The sequence below is a fragment of the Crinia signifera genome, chromosome 3, assembly GCF_055691185.1.
Source record: "Crinia signifera chromosome 3, ASM5569118v1, whole genome shotgun sequence".
Taxonomy (NCBI): Eukaryota; Metazoa; Chordata; class Amphibia; order Anura; family Myobatrachidae; genus Crinia; species Crinia signifera.
In genome coordinates this window covers 260,559,373-260,573,402 of record NC_139219.1, presented here as the reverse complement: position 1 = coordinate 260,573,402, position 14,030 = coordinate 260,559,373, and the positions used below count along the sequence as shown (strand labels likewise).

Sequence of the window (14,030 nt, the reverse complement as noted above, 5' to 3'; positions counted from 1 at the left end):
GTACTTTAATATTGTTCATTATTCATTTGGAATTTCACAACTTTGGTTTTCAGCAATATTTTGTAGTTGCCTCATAAATATGATTTTTTTGTCTATATCCACATGAAAACTACTCTAAAATAGGGACAGTTGTATGATATGTAACATAAGGTGCACTAGCCATCTCAATCTCTCTCTCCTCCTATTTCTGCCATCCTTTTTATATTTCTCATTTCTGTCCTCCCTCACGTTTATCTCTCACACCCCTCTACACCCCCTCCCCCCTGTGTGTGTGTAGAGGGGGGTTGGTGGTGGTGGTGAGGGGTTGTTTATTACCCCTAGAATGTGGAGCCAAGGCTGCAATGTAGCTCCTTACAAACAAAGCAATATTTGAAATGCTATCACTAATTTTAGCCCTTCTGAGCGATATAGTTTGTAATATTGCTTAGTGCAGCAGTTCTCAAACTGTGGGTCCTGACCCCAAAGTGGGTCCCGACCTTCTCAGCATGGGGTCGCGACTCCATGTTGCTGACCATCAGGCTGATGACTTTTCTAATCTCAGTCAGTGATTCAAGGAGTCTGAAAAAAGTGTTGAATTGTCTGTTATATTAGACTCCTCCCATCATTTTGTGCCTCCACACTGCTGCCATGTATGTGCTGTCTGCTGACTACACATGTGATGTGATGGCCTTCTGCAGTCACTTGCTGGGGTCCTGTAATTATTTTTATTGTCTGATGGGGTCCCAGAGCAAAATAGTTTGAGGACCCCTGGCTTAGTGTGTAGGCTCCATATTGTTATAGATGATCGCTTCCACGGGTCCTTAATGACCCATCACATTTTTATTTTATTTTTTTCAAATCTAGATCACCAAGTTTGTGCAGGACCGGCACAGGGCGCGGAGGAATAGGCTGCGCAAAGACCAGCTGAAAAAACTCACAATACACAAATTTAAGAAAGGTAAGCGAATGCCATCTAGCACATGGCATATACAGCTGCTGTGCGATATGTCATTGAATATAGATTTATAAGGGAAATATTCATTTATTTTAATTTACTTATGAGCAGGACTTTCAAATGAGCTGATCCTAAGTAATTGAAAGCATTCATAATTCACTGCACGCGGTTATTGAGAGAATGCCGTTCTGCTCCTGAACAATAGTTTTGGACTTCTGCAATGTTTTTTTTTTCTTCTCCTCTCAGAAAAACTCTGCTGTAATCTGTTAAGTGCCTCATTGATGTTGTGCTGTGAAGTGCTCTGCTAACAAGATCTCGTTAGATACGGGCTGCACAGCTTGGCTGTTCCCCAACACTCCTCATCTGCAGCTGCAGATTTCATGTTTGTTTTTATGGAGAGATGTAATATCTGGAAGCGTGTAAATTGTTATTCATTAACACCTGCGCCGCTCTCAGCGCCGTTTTAACTGGTCCGCAAACCTGCCTAGTTTACATTTGTATTAATGCAATTTAATACTGGCAATAAAGTAGGTATGCACATGCATCCCCTAATTAGTGTAATTATATAGCTGAGATCTATTCCTGTGGCATACCTGTGTAATACAATGTGCATGACTGGTGCACGGAGATGGAACTGTAGGGGCAGTTAGCACAGGTGCAGCAGCAATGCACTCAGTACTTGCAGGCAGAGGAGGGGACACCATGCTACTGCTAACCTAAGTGAAGCCATTAGTACCATACAGTAGCTGAGGGAGCGGTATTTCCTATACACTACATGTTCTGCTGCCTACCATAACATCACTATCAATTGCCTCACACTTGCAGCAAAAGGAAACTTTTCAACATATACAGGTTGAGTATCCCTTATCCGGATATCCCATATCCAAAATATTACTCGTCTCCCGGTGTCCATGGCAGCCATCGGACTCCTCTTCAGTGGCATCCCTGGTCCCAAGGATGCATTGTGCGGGTGAGCCGGTGACATCACTGGCGTACCCGTGCAATGCATCCTTGGGAGTGGGGATGCCACTGAAGAGGGTTCCGCCAGAGGACCAGGTGAGTATGAAAAAAATAAAATAAAATATTCCACCAAAATACACCACCAAAATACACCACCACCACCACCACCACTGAGTACAGTGGTGGTGGTGACACTTCACAATCATCCATTGGCCAGCCGCTTGTACCAGTGTATTAATGTATGTTCGGCAGCTTCCCAGCCGACTAGGTTGTGGGCTCCGTCCACCCATTTGAGTGGGTGGAGCTACAAGTTTTGTGGGGCACACTGCGACCTTCCCCCAGGGACCTGCCTCCCCTTTAAATGTGGGTTCAGGGACTTAAAGAACATTATACATCGTGATTTTACATGTATGTCCACATTGCCTAGCTGCAACTTAGACCCTTTAATGAGGTCTAGAAAGAAGTTCTGGACGAGAGCAGCCAGGGAACACCACTTCTCCTTATATGGACAGGAGAGTGTCCTATTAACACCTCCCCGAGAGCAAGCCGCTCTCAGATATGTAAATATTTAGATGCTGCACAAATTCTACTCTACCATCTGTAATGAATCAGGAAGAAAGTATGTAACAAAGACAGCCTCGTCCCCTGCAGTCGTCTATATTTAGTCCCGTGACACTGGCCATGTACAATATCATGTTTTAGTGTAGTGACATTTAATTGCCTTGTCACATTTTGGTTAACTTGTATGATGTTGCTAATGGATAGCTAATTGAATTAGTATCCGAAGAATGAAATGAAAATGTGATGTGCATTACAGGGGATGAGTATGACGTGTGTGCAGTCTGCCTGGATGAGTATGAGGAAGGGGATAAACTACGGATATTACCCTGCTCTCATGGTAAGCATGATCTATACTGTGTATTATATTTTTTTAATTGGTTGATAAAGGAGAACAGTGGTGTGGGTCAGAATTTTATCTCTTCACTTCTTCCTGTTTCACAAGCATTGAATAGGCAACATTGTTATATGGGAATTCCTAGAATTATTTTTGAATAGACCCAGTCAATACCTTCTTTTAAATAATTTTCCTCAATATATATATATTTTTCCCTCCTCTGGCCAGCCTATCACTGCAAGTGTGTTGACCCATGGTTAACCAAGACCAAGAAGACTTGTCCAGTTTGCAAGCAGAAGGTAGTCCCATCCCAAGGAGATTCCGAGTCTGATTCGGACAGCAGCCAGGAAGACAATGAGGCTTCTGAGAATACTCCGCTGCTCCGACCTGTTGCATCTGCCAGCACACAGTCATTTGGGGCCCTATGCGAATCTCGCTCACCACAGAGCATAATGGAATCCTCATCTGAGGAGGATGATGATGATGATGATGATGATGGCGATGACGATGCCGATGAAAGTGACAGCAGTGACGAAGAACACAATACAGAAAGTGTAGTGGTCCAGCTGCAGCACAGCATGGAACGAGACACCAGGGAAAGGAATACTGTGTGAATCGTAGGTTGGCGTAACATGTGGCTGCAATTCCGTCGAGAGAATTGTAACTTGCTCCTATGACAATAGACAATACTGTAGGCCTTTTTTTTCTCTTTTTTTTTAAAAGTCACTAGCAATGGACTAATTGCTGCCTAGTATTAGCTGCTGAGGCTGAAACACTAATTAAACAGATATGTATCAAGTACTTCAATATATGAAGCTGCTAGGTAACAAATGCTTTAGTACTTTCTGGACATTGGTCACAAAAAATGGATGTGACCCAGCAATGTGTGCATGACACCCCCTCCCCTATCTGCACCTTTATTTCTCATGGACTCCTAATTTTCTGGCCTCATAAAGGCAGATTAGTAGGGCAGTACTTAAATGTATACAATTTGCTATGCACATTGGACTTGTACTTTTAAAGGGGGCTTTTACACTAGTTATGCAGATGACAGTATGCTTTGCGGTTCTGTTACATGCTGCTGAGACGCGGCACACGTCACTTAGTGACTACACACCTGACTCACCATCTCCATGTACAGCGCCGGTTACACTGAGTCACTGATGCTAGTAACTGTACATAACAGAGGAAGAAACCATACTGATATTGTAAGTATATATACTGCAGCTCCGTGATCTGCTAATACAGCTACAAGTATAAGCTAGTGCTTACATAAAGGCAAAAAAGTATTTTGTTAACGGTCAAAGAACCTCTCCGGTAGAGAGTATATTTTATGGTTTTCATCTTTGTATATTTTCTCTGGGTGTATATATATGCACTGTGGGCAAAAGCTTATAAATATTCATGTACCTATCCACTGTACTACAAAGAGCTAAACATTATTGTATCAATGTAGACAGTAAATATACTTGTGTAAAGCTAAATAATTTTTTAACACAAAATAAAAATAAAATCGGATTTACCACCTGAGTGGAACAAAAACACTTGACTGAATTACTTTTACTGACAATGTAGAACTGTATGGGCAAAGTGTTTTTAATCACATGCATATTTAGAACACTATGTACAGAAAAGATATCTCCCTGTGTACATTATACAATGCCTCGGCTTCCTTTGAACATCCACATTCAATGAGTGGAGTTATTCACATGTAATCACCAAGGTTTTAGTAAAAATGAAAGAAAATTCAATGAGCCATGAAATGAGTACTTAAAAAACCATTGCAAAATCCAATCTAGAACCAATGCCGAATGATATATATATATATATATATATATATATCTATATATCTATATCTCTATATCTCTATATCTCTATATCTATATATATATATATATATATATCTATATATATCTCAAAGTATTTGTGAGCATTATATTCTGCACCAAGCCCTATTCAGAAAAGGTCTGCAGGAACTATTTGTGAACCATTTCAGTGCAGTATATTCAGAACATTGGAAACCATTATACAGCTGTTTTATCAGACCAGAGTTTTCTCTGATGAGATGCTATAGTCACCATGATCTAGATCAGTGGTAGCCAACTCCAGTCCTCGAGAGCTACCAACAATTCACATTTTCCAGACAACCTAGCTGCTGCAAAGGTGTATTCATTAATTGCTGACACATTTTCAAAGATCCACAGGTGGAGCTAATTACTTCACTTGTGATTATGTGAGGAGATCTGGAAAACATGAACTGTTGGTAGCTCTTGAGGACTGGAGTTGGCTACCCCAGATCTAGATCTTACATACAAGAGCTTTGCAAGTAGTGATTCTTTAAGCCATAGAATCTACAAAACATGAAACACGGAAGGTGTATAATGCAATGATTCCTTTGTGTTTTTCCTGTTTTAGTTGTGAGGCAGTGTGCTGTATCCATCCATCCCCGCTCACCTGCCGGCAGTATTAAATTGGTTAAAAAAATCAGCTTGCTATCCCAGTGGTGGCAGGATGACATGTGCAGTAACCTGTTTTGAATGCTCAAACAGAACGTTTCGTGTTTGGTTGGGTATAGCAGCTATTCAAGGCTAAACCTGGCCATAATGAGCACGGTATGTGCGACTAAAATAGTCAATTGACTATCGCCCCATGATCTCCCGCCACTTTAGACGGGAGATCAGGTGATTTTAAAGAATTGAACTTAGCCCAGTGTGTGTGTATATGATGTTTTGTGTTTCAGTCAGATGTTTTTACCTGGTCCTGAAATCACATAATCCCTTTCACACACTTTTGTGGGTGCAAGCAGGGATATGGATGGGGTCCCTAAAGATATTTGGTACTGGAGATAGTGTGTTCGGGGTAGAACAGCTACTGCCAGTGCATAATGTGGGGTAAATTTACGAAGTTGATTCTATCTATTCTCTTCTAGAAGGTGCTAAATAAGTAGAATGTGGTTGCTATGGACATTATCCCATCTTCATCAGAACTCCCATCTTAGTAGATTTACCCCTGATTTGCTAAACCTACAACATTCAAGGAGGATTTTTGAAAATGAGAGCCTGAAGCTACCCTGAATAAACACCTGTAAAAAGAAAACTCCTTTTTCAGATCATGAACATGCTCAGAGGTGACCTTGGACATATCCAGTAGGGCTTAGGCAAAGCAGCTGGGTGGTCATCACTTCATAACATTTGTACAGATGTCTTTTGGACATGGACATTTTACTGCCGAGAACAACATTCTTTGGTCAATGTGGTGGTGTTGGTGGGTAGTATTTTCTTTGCCTGTTTTTTTTTTTTCTCTCACCTACCGAGGAATCCTCGCTTTCACAGGCCAGCAAGGATTCCCCTTCTGCTGCAAAAACAGCGAGGGGGAATCGGCCTATGCGTTTGAGTTGAATACTGACAGGCCGAGCGGTGATACTGAACAGGCAGAACTGCTCGCTGTCACTGCTTGCTCCTGGCATTGAATACACCCCTAAGTGTACCACTTCGCTCACCATGCTTTGGGCACTGTGCCTTACTACGCTTGTCATTTAATTGTAATCTCACTATATGCCCACTTGGATAGTTAAGTATGAAAAAACACATAAAAAAAGAATTAGGTCTACCTTTTTGCTTGTTTTGACCATGTCTACATAATGCAGGTCAATCCCTTCCTGTAGCCCAAAATCCCAATGATGTGCCCCGACCGAAAGAATCTATATAAACATTGTCACTGGCGGCCAGGGAGAGTCTTTACATAGGGTTACAGTATAAATGGTTAATCATGTCTAGGTCAACAGTCACTGAGTTGACAGTTTGTTCGTCACCTTGAAATGGTTGAAATACCCATGGTTGACTAGTTTATGTCTGACATGAGTCTAGATTTATCTCAGGTCTGGCTGGTTGGAACAGAAACATGGTTATGGATGAGTGACAGTTTGTCAGTTTTCCAAGCAAATGGTCAACTGTCATTTGCTCCCATCCATAACCATGTTTTTGTTCCAACCAGACAGATCTGCAGATAAATCCACGTGTGTATGGCCTCCTTAAGCTTGCAGCCTGGCCTTCCTACATCCAGATCTGTTCATTTAAGACAGTGATAGAACAAACTGGGTAACAATTGTAAAGCGCATTGGAATCTGCTGTGCTATATAAGAAAAACCCTGTGACCGCATACTTTACGTAGAACACGTTTTATCTGACCTTTGTACAATGAGGAGGTGATGTACAGACCTTACTACTAGATTGTCAAAAACCCACAATGTGTTAAATTATGGGCAGCCAGCAATACAGGAGACCTTATAGAATGATGATTGTGTCCTATATGCCACTAGCCCCGATCTAGTGAAACCATTCCACCTTTACAGCTTGTCACTGGTGTGACAAGATAGAACTTTAGTGGGCGCTTCTGATCAACCTTTGGTCAGTAAGCAATGATGCAGCCTTGGCATGATTGGCAGCTACTGACGGTTATGTAGATCAGAGGACTTGTTTCTAAGGACATGAATGTACGTGTGAAGAGAACATGACACATGGTCCCCTGGCATCCCCCCCAGCAGTAACACCGCTCATGCGTGAGTGATGCTCAGCACAGGGCGTGTGACAGTAACCACAGAGTTTGGGGAAACAGCCTCCACTTGTACTCCCTGGCTTGGAAAGTGCCAGCAGGCTGGCTGCGTGCGTCTCCCACAGTAGCAGCAGCTCCATGGTCCCTGGGATTACTGCACTTTATCTCTCTGGTTGTGGGATTCTGCTGTCATATGGCAGAGAGCAGTCACTTGATTATCCCCACTGAGCATGGGTGCTGTCCTCATCCATGTACAGGGATCGCATGCTGAAGGATGATGGTGTTGCTTGTCATTTTCAGGCCATATAATGAGAGAAATGGCAAATGTATGATTAGCTTTTCTTTGCATGGATGAACAGGAACAAACCCGTTCTTGGCAAGCACCTAGGACCTAAGGAGAAGCTACCGGCCAAGTTTTCAAGATTGTAGGCTTTGTGGTATAACAGGGTTTCATGATGAGTTAATGTTGGTTTTTGCCATATTATTTATTGAGAGATATAGATTAGCACTATGGGGGTTATTCTGGGTCACTCCTTCTGGCAAATTCCATCTTGGATAAACAAAAACATGTGCACTGCAGGGGGAGGGGGGAGGGGGCAGACGTTTAATGTGCAGAGTTAGATTTGGGCAGGTTATTTTGTTAGATCCGATATGTAATGCCGGCGGCCGAAATCCCGACATGGGGGGGATGTGGAGCGCCCCCCCTTGCGGGCTCGCCACGCAGCGGGCCCAGTGCCTCGCTACGCTCGGCACGCTATTTTATTCTCCCTCTATGGGTTATTTTATTCTCCCTCTATGGGTGTCGTGGACACCCACGGAGGGAGAAAGTTTCGGGATTTCAGCGGTCGGGATTCCGACCGCCGGCAAATTGACTGCATCCCATTTTGTTCTGTGCAGGGAAAATACTGACTGCTTTATTTTTACACTGCAATGTAGATCTCACTTTGAACACCCCACCAAAATCTAGCTCTTAACAAGTAACATCTACCCCACATGCTCATGGGGTAGATGGTTTTGTCCATCTCAAGGTGCGTACACACGTACAGATTTTCTGTCTGATCTATCTGGTGGGAACAAAAACCTGAAAATGTATGGGAGCATATGACAATCAAAAAAATTGTTCCCAAACACTTGAAAACAGACAGTGATCAGTCAGATAAATTGTTTAATCGTTCTAATAACAAATTTATCAAAGCATTTATTTTTCTGTTTTCCTACATTTGGGTGGAAATTTGATTGTCGTATGCTCCTATACATTTCCAGGTTTTTGTTCCCACCAGACAGAAAATCTGTACGTGTGTACGCACCTTAAGAAGGAATTTGACAGGAGTGAACCAGAATAACCTCCTATATGTCTTGTTGCAGACTAGAGTCTAGATTGGTGTTAGGTACATCTCATTCGATGTTAGTTATTAAATAGTATGTGATCCAACAGGAAAGATTAGCACAGCAGGGACTATATACCCTCATACATCTTATCTCAAGCCATGCAATTTTAGTAAAAAAAATTAAAAATAAATACTGCAGCTGCTATATTGTAACACTTTGTATACATCAGTGCTGGCCAAACTGGTACTTGATGCCATCCATACACGGTGCGATGCAATCTAGTTAAAAAAGCACCAGCAGCAAATACTTTATGTACCGTGCAATGCATGGGAGCGCATCGCCTCACACTGTACAAATGTACCATGTATGGACGCTTTAAGACCTACCAATAGGATGGGAGATTGCAGGGAGATTTTATTTTTTTCCTCCATGCTGGTCACACTCATTAAAGATCTGATTTAGCCTTGCAAATAGGATTGGCTAGCTTAATGTGCAAAGTCACATGACTCATTCTAGGCATCAAAAAAATAAAATAAAAGCCTGACGCTAGTCAGCTTATGTAGGAGGATATGGGGTTTAAAACCACTTTGCGCTGCTAATGGATATATTTTTACATAAGATACCACCAGACAGAATGATACTGGACACACTGTTCAATATTTAAATAAATTTTATAGAGAAAAATATATAAAAAAGATATACATATAAATAATATCAAAAATTCATACAATAGTATACAATATTAAAAACATTGATCAATATGGCCATGTATAGGTCACGTTTGCAAACTGATGATTATGGGAATACTCCGGAGTATGTAATGATGAGGATTAGTAACAGTCATTCATAGCAATTAGAATGCTTAAGCAGGGGGAAGGGAGAAAAAGGAATGGGATGAAGATATTGGGCGTCTGTGAGCCAATAGCACAATCAGAAATATAGCACAGTCAATTCAAGCTTAAACAGCAGGTTAGTGTGGAATATGCCGTATATCTCACCCTCCGTTGATGTTGTTTTGGAGGGGGAAGCGTGTAACGGGGAGCTTCAGATGGTAGTTTGCTCGACCCAACCACAGTGCAGGAATGATGCGGGGAGCTTTGGTGGATCTTACCGCTCTACCCGGGGTCCGGTAATAAGAGTATGTGCCCAGATAACGTCCAGTGCGGGCGGCTGTAATGAGAGCCGAATAGCGGGAGGAAGCGGGAGGGGAACCTCGACCGCCAGATGATGTTCACTCGCTGCTGCCAGATGACGGTGGATCACACAGATTTTGAAAGGACCGCGGCAGACCAGCTCGTGTGATAGGCGGTGAGATGGGAAACACAGGGGTTTGCAGACGTGACGTGACGTGGCCTGTGACGTCGACGCGTTTCGTCTCAGTAGGCGGAGACTTTTTCAAGACGGATACATGTTACTACCAAGTGTCGGTATTTATTGGGTGTCAGGTACTCATTTAGCCAATGAAAGCATTAATTCACATGTGGAGTCATTAGCAATATATTAGGCAAGTGTGTCCAGTAATGAAACATTTCTAACACAAAGATTAAGACGTAAATAGCGTACATATGGATATTCAGTACTCAAGAACAATCTAATGCTAACATTTTCTCGTTTTTCGAGATTTAATGGAAAAGATCGCATTTAAAGGGATAGGCACAGTATGTGATGAAATCAGAGAGAGATAAACATATTTATTTACACAAAATAAACAAAAAAGTTTTTTTTAGAAATTAATTGCGGGTATATTTTACATAGAGTAGAAAGTAGAAGAGACATATATAGATCTACCAAAAGTTTTGGAGATATAATTATTATTTTATTTCATTATATTGTGATTGAAAATTTATTATGAAGAGATATAAATAGAAATCCTAGGTATCGTAGCCACAATTGTTTAGTAGAATATGAATAACAACAAGAATAAAAAATATATATAAATAAATAGAAAATACTAATAAATAAATAAAATATAAAGAATAATAAATAAAGATTAGAAATTAGAAATAAAAATAATAATAATAAAAATAATTATAAATATGAAAATAAGAGAAGGAGGATGGGACACCAAAATATATATTCAAAATAAGAATTATATATATCTGTATATACATGCAGATATGTACACAGAAAGAGTGTGTACACATATACAGAATATTATGATTAAAATTTAAGAAATATATATATTTAATGAAGAATATACAGTTCTGAATTTTGAACGTCATATAATATACGGAATCATTATGTAAAATACTTCTATGGGAAAGAGTGCCCATGAATAATTAATGAGTATTATATAGCTCTAAATCCGTGGGAGCCAGGGGGAGTCCGGTCTGCAAACCCATGACGTCATGGGGGGATTTCTCCCAACCAAGCATCAAGGGTAGACCGCAATCTCCCTAGCCCGCACGGAGTGGACACTTGAAATACAGGGACATTATATAAAGGATATCAATCGAGAAGGGAAAAAAAACTATAAGATGTAGGTGAAAAGGAAAATATCATCAATCCATACAGGTAAGGTCCAATGCTTCGTTTAAACCATGTGGATTGAGTGTGTCTAACTTAAATATCCAAGAGGTTTCGGCTAGACACAGTTTGGTAAATCGGTCGCCACCTCTTTTGGTGATAGGGATATGTTCTATTGCTGTTATGGTAAGACCCCCTGGGTCACTGTCATGATGTTGAGAGAAGTGACGAGGGATACTGTGATTTAGGAATTTTCTAATAATGTTGGTCCTATGCTCTCTAAAACGGGTTTTTATGCTACGAATGGTTCTCCCAATATACTGCAATCTGCAGGGACACTCAAGAAGGTAGACACAGTATGTTGTGTCACAATTAATAAATTGTTTTAAAGAAAAAATACTTTTATTGTGAAATGATGTTATATTTTTAGCTTTATTTACCATATGTTTGCATGTGAGGCAAATATTTTTATTACATCTGTAATTTCCAGGGGGTTTGTTAGGGATCCAGGTGTTCATGGATATTGAGGGAAGTGAAGGTAATAGGCTTGGAGCTATTTGGTCTTTTAGGTTTCTATTTCTCCTAAAAACTAGGAGAAATAGAAACCTAAAAGACCAAATAGCTCCAAGCCTATTACCTTCACTTCCCTCAATATCCATGAACACCTGGATCCCTAACAAACCCCCTGGAAATTACAGATGTAATAAAAATATTTGCCTCACATGCAAACATATGGTAAATAAAGCTAAAAATATAACATCATTTCACAATAAAAGTATTTTTTCTTTAAAACAATTTATTAATTGTGACACAACATACTGTGTCTACCTTCTTGAGTGTCCCTGCAGATTGCAGTATATTGGGAGAACCATTCGTAGCATAAAAACCCGTTTTAGAGAGCATAGGACCAACATTATTAGAAAATTCCTAAATCACAGTATCCCTCGTCACTTCTCTCAACATCATGACAGTGACCCAGGGGGTCTTACCATAACAGCAATAGAACATATCCCTATCACCAAAAGAGGTGGCGACCGATTTACCAAACTGTGTCTAGCCGAAACCTCTTGGATATTTAAGTTAGACACACTCAATCCACATGGTTTAAACGAAGCATTGGACCTTACCTGTATGGATTGATGATATTTTCCTTTTCACCTACATCTTATAGTTTTTTTTCCCTTCTCGATTGATATCCTTTATATAATGTCCCTGTATTTCAAGTGTCCACTCCGTGCGGGCTAGGGAGATTGCGGTCTACCCTTGATGCTTGGTTGGGAGAAATCCCCCCATGACGTCATGGGTTTGCAGACCGGACTCCCCCTGGCTCCCACGGATTTAGAGCTATATAATACTCATTAATTATTCATGGGCACTCTTTCCCATAGAAGTATTTTACATAATGATTCCGTATATTATATGACGTTCAAAATTCAGAACTATATATTCTTCATTAAATATATATATTTCTTAAATTTTAATCATAATATTCTGTATATGTGTACACACTCTTTCTGTGTACATATCTGCATGTATATACAGATATATATAATTCTTATTTTGAATATATATTTTGGTGTCCCATCCTCCTTCTCTTATTTTCATATTTATAATTATTTTTATTATTATTATTTTTATTTCTAATTTCTAATCTTTATTTATTATTCTTTATATTTTATTTATTTATTAGTATTTTCTATTTATTTATATATATTTTTTATTCTTGTTGTTATTCATATTCTACTAAACAATTGTGGCTACGATACCTAGGATTTCTATTTATATCTCTTCATAATAAATTTTCAATCACAATATAATGAAATAAAATAATAATTATATCTCCAAAACTTTTGGTAGATCTATATATGTCTCTTCTACTTTCTACTCTATGTAAAATATACCCGCAATTAATTTCTAAAAAAACTTTTTTGTTTATTTTGTGTAAATAAATATGTTTATCTCTCTCTGATTTCATCACATACTGTGCCTATCCCTTTAAATGCGATCTTTTCCATTAAATCTCGAAAAACGAGAAAATGTTAGCATTAGATTGTTCTTGAGTACTGAATATCCATATGTACGCTATTTACGTCTTAATCTTTGTGTTAGAAATGTTTCATTACTGGACACACTTGCCTAATATATTGCTAATGACTCCACATGTGAATTAATGCTTTCATTGGCTAAATGAGTACCTGACACCCAATAAATACCGACACTTGGTAGTAACATGTATCCGTCTTGAAAAAGTCTCCGCCTACTGAGACGAAACGCGTCGACGTCACAGGCCACGTCACGTCACGTCTGCAAACCCCTGTGTTTCCCATCTCACCGCCTATCACACGAGCTGGTCTGCCGCGGTCCTTTCAAAATCTGTGTGATCCACCGTCATCTGGCAGCAGCGAGTGAACATCATCTGGCGGTCGAGGTTCCCCTCCCGCTTCCTCCCGCTATTCGGCTCTCATTACAGCCGCCCGCACTGGACGTTATCTGGGCACATACTCTTATTACCGGACCCCGGGTAGAGCGGTAAGATCCACCAAAGCTCCCCGCATCATTCCTGCACTGTGGTTGGGTCGAGCAAACTACCATCTGAAGCTCCCCGTTACACGCTTCCCCCTCCAAAACAACATCAACGGAGGGTGAGATATACGGCATATTCCACACTAACCTGCTGTTTAAGCTTGAATTGACTGTGCTATATTTCTGATTGTGCTATTGGCTCACAGACGCCCAATATCTTCATCCCATTCCTTTTTCTCCCTTCCCCCTGCTTAAGCATTCTAATTGCTATGAATGACTGTTACTAATCCTCATCATTACATACTCCGGAGTATTCCCATAATCATCAGTTTGCAAACGTGACCTATACATGGCCATATTGATCAATGTTTT

The 14,030-nt window shown here is 40.2% G+C and overlaps 1 protein-coding gene across 2 annotated transcripts in view; it reads left to right on the top strand.

The window, feature by feature from the left end:
* The window catches only part of RNF13 (ring finger protein 13), a 58,786-nt gene extending 54,453 nt beyond the window's left edge, over positions 1–4,333 (top strand). For both annotated transcript variants that reach the window (XM_083177967.1, XM_083177968.1), the window contains 3 exons: positions 844–937; positions 2,712–2,792; positions 3,018–4,333. In XM_083177967.1, the coding sequence (XP_083034093.1) occupies positions 844–937; positions 2,712–2,792; positions 3,018–3,403 (561 nt within the window). In that variant the 3' untranslated portion in view covers positions 3,404–4,333. The remainder of the gene's footprint in view (positions 1–843; positions 938–2,711; positions 2,793–3,017) is intronic.
* The last annotated feature ends 9,697 nt before the right edge of the window (positions 4,334–14,030 follow it).